Source organism: Vipera berus (assembly GCF_964194415.1).
Source record: "Vipera berus genome assembly, contig: HAP1_SCAFFOLD_124, whole genome shotgun sequence".
In the NCBI taxonomy this organism is placed as follows: domain Eukaryota; kingdom Metazoa; phylum Chordata; class Lepidosauria; order Squamata; family Viperidae; genus Vipera; species Vipera berus.
Window position 1 is genome coordinate 31183 of NW_027673587.1, and position 6578 is coordinate 37760.

Consider the following 6578-nt stretch of genomic DNA (forward strand, 5'->3'; position numbering starts at 1 on the left):
GGCGCTCACTCTGCTACGCGGCACTCGGGATTCGACCCGCCAAACTGCCGACCTTCTGATCGACAATCTCAGCGTCCTCACCCGCTGAGCCGATGCCTCCCTAGATAACTTATCGGGTATTAAACACGCATGTAAAGCTTCTGATGCTAATCCGTCCTTAAGACTTGAGGGTAGGGTCACCAAAATTGAAAGATAACATTTTACCGCGCGCACACACACACACACACACACACACACGCATACAGATCTACATGCGGAGAGAAGTGGAGGCGAGAAAGAAACCGGAGGCCCAAACCATACATCTCAACGTTTACTTTTGTTTCCCTTTAAACCAGAAGGCATTTTAAAACGCTTTTTCATTTTTTCTGGAGCTGGCGGGATAGAATATGGCCGCCCTCCGTTCTGCTCGAGCATCCTCTGGACCTCCTCCATCAGCTCCTCGACCTGCTTTTTCCGCTCGGCTCCTTCGGCCTTGTTGTTAAAGCCGCAAAAGCGGTGGCCGCACTTCTCAATCAGCTTACGCAGCTTTTTGTTGTCGCATTTTCGGACGTACTCCTGCAGGGAGTCCTCTCCCAGGTCTTCCTTGCAGGTGAAGAGGACGATCGTGTGACGGGCGGACTTTTCCCCAAAGATCTCCCAGACCCGCTTGGCGGCGTCCTTGTCTTCTTTCGTGAAGCGCCCCACCTGGGTCACCAAGACGAAGGCGTGGAGGCCCGACTGGCACATCCGACGGCAATTTTTCACCTCCTCCTTCAGGGACAGATCCCTCTCTTCGGAATCGAAAAGGGCCGGCGTGTCGATCACGGTGATCTTCTTGCCACGCCAGGTCCTCTCCTCCCTTTGGCACACGTGGGTGGTGGTCTTCGCTGCCAGGACGGATTGGAACACACTCTGGCCGAGGATGGTGTTGCCTGTGGCGCTTTTCCCGCCTCCGGACTTCCCAACCAGGATCAGCCGGAGGTCAGCATCATCCCCTGGGAGTTTGGAAGAGAGAGGGAGAGTCTTAGGGCGGAGCGGAGTTACACGGCTGGAAGGGAACACAGTCAATATATGGGGAGGGAGGGAGTGAGTGAGAGAGAGAGAGAATATTAGATAGATAAATAGAGATAGATGAGATAGATAGATAGATGAGATAGATAGATAGATAGATAGATAGATAGATAGATAGATAGATAGATAGATAGATAGAGAGATAGAGAGATAGATAGATAGATAGACAGACAGACAGACAGACAGATGATGATGGATGGACAGATAGCTAAGTCAGATAGACAGATGATGGATAGATATATAGATAGATACATAGACAGACAGACTGATGATAGATTAGACAGACAAGATAGACAGATGATGGATGGATGGATGAATAGATATAGATAGATAGACAGACAGACAATGATGGATGGATGGATGGACAGATAATCAGATAGACAGATGATGGATAGATATATAGATAGATAATAGATACACAGATAGACAGATGATAGATTAGACAAACAAGATAGACAGATGATGGACGGATGGATGGATGAATAGATATAGACGATGATGGATGGATGGACAGACAGATAATCAGATAGACAGATGATGGATAGATAGATAGATAGATAGACAGACTGATGATAGATTAGACAGACAAGATAGACAGATGATGGATGGATGAATATATAGATAGACGATGGATGGATGGACAGATATATAACGGATAGACAGATAGATAGATAGATAGATAGATAGAAGATAGAGATAGACAGAGAGAAAGAGACAGATGATAGATTAAACAGAAGATAGACAGATGACGGATGGATTGATCGATCGATAGTCTAGACAGAGTTGATAGATAAATGACAAACGACAGATAGATAGAGACAGACAGACAGACAGATAGATACAGATATATATATATACAGATATAAAGACAGACAGACAGATAGACGGTTGGGCTAGATGACCTCCGAGGTCCCTTCCCACTCTGTCTGTCACTCCATGCTCCGGCACACTCGAGAGCGCCAAGCCCATTCCCCTCTGGAAAAACTGGCCAGCAGTGAAGGGGAATCCTGGCGGGACCCTCACCTCCTTCCTTCGCTTCCGCTCCGTGGTCGCTCGTGGCAGCCTAAAAGAGAACCAATCAGCAGGTCAGGCCAGAGAGGGTGGCGTCCCTGGGCAGAGGAAGAGGAAGAGGCTGGACGGCTGCTCGTCTGGCATGGTCCAGGGTCTCCCACTGGGGCAGGGGGCTGGACTAGATGACCTCCCGGGCCCCTTCCAGCTCTGTTATTCCATGATTCTGTCAGGGTCTCCTGCTGGGGCAGGGGGCTGGACTAGATGACCTCCCGGGCCCCTTCCAGCTCTGTTATTCCATGATTCTGTCAGGGTCTCCTGCTGGGGCAGGGGGCTGGACTAGATGACCTCCCGGGCCCCTTCCAGCTCTGTTATTCCATGATTCTGTCAGGGTCTCCTGCTGGGGCAGGGGGCTGGACTAGATGACCTCCCGGGCACCTTCCAGCTCTGTTATTCCATGATTCTGTCAGGGTCTCCTGCTGGGGCAGGGGGCTGGACTAGATGACCTCCAGGGCCCGTTCCAGCTCTGTTATTCCATGATTCTGTCAGGGTCTCCTGCTGGGGCAGGGGGCTGGACTAGATGACCTCCCGGGCCCCTTCCAGCTCTGTTATTCCATGATTCTGTCAGGGTCTCCTGCTGGGGCAGGGGGCTGGACTAGATGACCTCCCGGGCACCTTCCAGCTCTGTTATTCCATGATTCTGTCAGGGTCTCCTGCTGGGGCAGGGGGCTGGACTAGATGACCTCTGAGGTCACTTCTGTGGGAGGGAGGGAGGGAGGGAGAGAGGGAGGGAGGAAAAGAGGGGAAGGGACAAAGGAGGGGAGGAAGGAAGGAAGGAAGAAAGGAAGGAAGGAAGGAAGGAAGGAAGGAAAAGAGGGACAACGGATGGGAGGAAGGAGAGGGAAGGAGGGAAGGAAGGAAGGAAAAGAGGGGGAGGGAGACAGGGAAGGAAGGAAGGAAGGAAGGAGGACAGGAAGGAAAGTGTTAGGAGAACAATTCCTTGCACCCGCCGGGACAGGGGTCTTTTTTTCGGGGGGGGGGTCCTCCCCCCCCCCTACCTGGCCATGGGCTGCTGCTGCTTTCTTCCTCGAGGCCATCCAGCCGCTCCCGAGATCCGTTCAGCTCCTCCGGCTGCAAAAGCGAAACGAAACCAGCAGATCTCTTGGGATCCCTGCCGAAGGACGAGGAGGAGGAGGAGGGAGAAGGCGCGCCCTCTGGTGGGCAGAGTGACCTAGTGGTGGAAGCCGAGGCTGAAACGCCGCTTGGCCTTTCCAAGGCTCTGCTCCCTTCCCCCCCCCACCCCCCCTCCCGTCTGGCGGTCCAGTAACTTTCTGAGGAAAGGGGGAGGGAGGACGGAGAGAGAGAGAAAGAAGAAAGAAAGAAAGAAAGAAAGAAAGAAAGAAAGAAAGAAAAAGAAAAAGAAAGAAAGAAAGAAAGAAAGAAAGAAAGAAAGAAAGAGGAAGACAAAAATAAAGAAAGAAAGAAAGAAAGAAAGAAAGAAAGAAAGAGGAAGACAAAAATAAAGAAAGAAAGAAAGAAAGAAAGAAAGAAAGAAAGAAAGAAAGAAAGAAAGAAAGAAAGAAAGAAAGAAAGAAAGGGAGGGAGAAAGTGAAAGAAAGAAAGAAAGAAAGAAAGAAAGAAAGAAAGAAAGAAAGAAAGGAGGGAGGGAGGGAGGGAGGAAGGAAGGAGGGAGGGAGGGAGGGAGGGAGGGAGAAAGAAAGAAAGAAAGAAAGAAAGAAAGGAGGGAGGGAGGGAGAAAGAGAAAGAAAGAAAGAAAGAAAGGAGGGAGGGAGGAAGGAAGGAGGGAGGGAAGAAAGGGGAAGACAAAAATAAATAAATAAATAAATAAAGAAAGAAAGAAAGAAAGAAAGAAAGAAAGAAAGAAAGAAAGAAAGAAGGGAGGGAGGGAGGGAGAAAGTGAAAGAAAGAAAGAAAGAAAGAAAGAAAGAAAGAAAGAAAGAAAGAAGGGAGGGAGGGAGGGAGGGAGGAAGGAAGGAGGGAGGGAGGGAGGGAGGGAGAAAGAAAGAAAGAAAGAAAGAAAGAAAGGAGGGAGGGAGGGAGAAAGAGAAAGAAAGAAAGAAAGAAAGGAGGGAGGGAGGAAGGAAGGAGGGAGGGAAGAAAGGGAAGACAAAAATAAATAAATAAATAAATAAATAAATAAATAAAGAAAGAAAGAAAGAAAGAAAGAAAGAAAGAAAGAAAGAAAGAAAGAAAGAAAGAAAGAAAGAAGGGAGGGAGGGAGGGAGGGAGAAAGTGAAAGAAAGAAAGAAAGAAAGAAAGAAAGAAAGAAAGAAAGAAAGAAAGAAAGAAAGAAAGAAAGGAGGGAGGGAGGGAGGAGGGAAGGAAGGAGGGAGGGAGGGAGGAGGGAGGGAGAAAGAAAGAAAGAAAGAAAGGAGGGAGGGAGGGAGAAAGAGAAAGAAAGAAAGAAAGAAAGGAGGGAGGGAGGAAGGAAGGAGGGAGGGAAGAAAGGGGAAGACAAAAATAAATAAAATAAATAAATAAATAAATAAATAAGAAAGAAAGAAAGAAAGAAAGAAAGAAAGAAAGAAAGAAAGAAGGGAGGGAGGGGGGAGAAAGAGAAAGAAAGAAAGAAAGAAAGAAAGAAAGAAAGAAAGAAAGAAAGAAAGAAAGGAGGGAGGGAGGGAGGGAGGGAGGGAGGAAGGAAGGGAGGGGGGAGGGAGGGAGGAAAGAAAGAAAGAAAGAAAGAAAGAAAGAGAAAGAAAGAAAGAAAGGAGGGAGGGAGAAAGAGAAAGAAAGAAAGAAAGAAAGGAGGGAGGGAGGAAGGAAGGAGGGAGGGAGGGAGAAAGAAAGAAAGAAAGAAAGAAAGAAAGAAAAAAAGAAAGAAAGAAAGGGAGGGAGGGAGGGAGGAAGGAGGGAGGGAGGGAGGGAGGGAGGAAAGAAAGAAAGAAAAGAAAGGAGGGAGGGAGAAAGAGAAAGAAAGAAAGAAAGAAAGGAGGAGGGAGGAAGGAAGGAGGGAGGGAAGAAAGGGGAAGACAAAAATAAATAAATAAATAAATAAATAAATAAATAAATAAATAAATAAATAAAGAAAGAAAGAAAGAAAGAAAGAAAGAAGGGAGGGAGGGAGGGAAAGTGAAAGAAAGAAAGAAAGAAAGAAAGAAAGAAGAAAGAAAGAAAGGAGGGAGGGAGGGAGGGAGGGAGGAAGGAAGGAGGGAGGGAGGGAGGGAGGGGAAAGAAAGAAAGAAAGAAAGAAAGAAAGAAAGAAAGAAAAGAAGGGAGGGAGGGAGGGAGGGAGAGAAAGTGAAAGAAGAAAGAAAGAAAAAGAAAGAAAGAAGAAAGGGAGGGAAGGAAGGAGGGAGGGAGGGAGGGAGGGAGAAAGAAAGAAAGAAAGAAAGGAGGGAGGGAGAAAGAGAAAGAAGAAAGAAAGAAAGGAGGAGGGAGGAAGGAAGGAGGGAGGGAGAGAAAGGGGAAGACAAAAATAAATAAATAAATAAATAAATAAATAAATAAATAAAGAAAGAAAGAAAGAAAGAAAGAAAGAAAGAAAGAAAGGAGGGAGGGAGGGAGGAAGGAGGGAGGGAGGGAGGGAGGGAGGAGGGAGAAAGAAAGGAAGAAAGAAAGAAAGAAAGAAAGAGAAAGAAAGGAGGGAGGGAGGGAGAAAAAGAAAGAAAGAAAGAAAGAAAGAAAGAAAGAAAGAAAGAAAGAAAGAAGGAAGGGAGGGAGGGAGGAGAGAAAGAAAGGAAGGAAGGAAGGAGGGAGGAAAGAGGGAGGGAGAGGGGAGAGAGAGAAAGAAAAAAGAAAAATGAGAGGAAGACAGACAGAAAGAAAGGAGGGAGGGAGGAAAGAGGGGAGGGAGAGAAAGAAAAACGAAAGAGGGAGGAAGACAGACAAAAATATAGAAAGAAAAATGTACACAAAAAGAAAGAATGAAAAAAGAGGAAGACAAACAAAAAGAAAGAAAGAAAGAAAGAAGAAAGAAGAAAGAAAGAAAGAAAGAAAGAAAGAAAGAAAGAAAGAAAGAAAGAAAGAAAGCCTCGGAGAGGGAGTCGGGGGAGGGTTAGACTGCTGGGATCGCCCCCTCCCTCGGCCCCTCGGCCCCCCCTGTTCATCCGTCCACCCCGCCCCCCCCCCGCGCGCAAAACCCGCGGAGCTCCCGTTACCTTGGCGCCCGGGATGCGCGCTGACTCCGCGCGTGCGTAGAACGGAAAGCGAAAGCGAAAGTGCCGCGCGGGGGAGAGGAGGGTCGGACTGGAGGACCTCCGAGGTCCCTTCCAAAGCTCTCCTCCCTTCGGGCCGGGCGCGGGGGTGATGCTGGGGCGCGGGGGGGGGGCGGAAATATTCGCTTCGCCTGCCGGGCTGCTGATTCGCTGTCAGCGGGTCCCGTGGGGCGGGAGGGGGGGGGAAAAGCGAAGCGGAGGGGAGTTTTAATTCGCTTTCCCGGGGACTTTCCTTCGCGCGTGGGGCCGCCTAGCGGTCGCGCGCGGGGACTGCGGCCGCCAAAGAGCCCAGTCTAAGCCTTGGGGGGGGTGGTAGGGGGGGGTTGGAAAGTGGGAGTGAGA

At 48.6% G+C, this 6578-nt stretch overlaps 1 protein-coding gene across 2 annotated transcripts; it reads right to left on the reverse strand.

Moving 5' to 3' along the window:
- Nucleotides 1–294: 294 nt before the first annotated feature.
- Nucleotides 295–6549, reverse strand: LOC308679294 (GTPase IMAP family member 3-like). Of its 2 annotated transcripts, none has more exons than XM_081346903.1 (4): nt 6180–6549; nt 3117–3189; nt 2074–2113; nt 295–974 (listed from the first exon to the last, which is right to left on the reverse strand). In XM_081346903.1, exons 2-4 carry the CDS (start codon nt 3153–3155, stop codon nt 304–306), a joined length of 750 nt encoding a protein of 249 aa, XP_081203029.1. In that variant the 5' UTR covers nt 3156–3189; nt 6180–6549; the 3' UTR covers nt 295–303. The 2 variants fall into 2 exon arrangements, with proteins under 2 accessions (XP_081203029.1, XP_081203028.1); XM_081346902.1 differs by having other exon boundaries at nt 3117–3289; nt 6180–6548.
- Between the last annotated feature and the right edge of the window lie 29 nt (nt 6550–6578).

Coding starts and splice junctions, on each gene's coding strand:
- LOC308679294 (XM_081346903.1), bottom strand. CDS start 3,155: ATGGCCTCGAGGAAGAAAGCAGCAGCAGCCCATGGCCAG. Junction 2,114..3,116: donor CAGCAGCAGCCCATGGCCAG/GTAGGGGGGGGG, acceptor GTTCTCTTTTAG/GCTGCCACGAGCGACCACGG. Junction 975..2,073: donor AGCGGAAGCGAAGGAAGGAG/GTGAGGGTCCCG, acceptor CCAAACTCCCAG/GGGATGATGCTGACCTCCGG.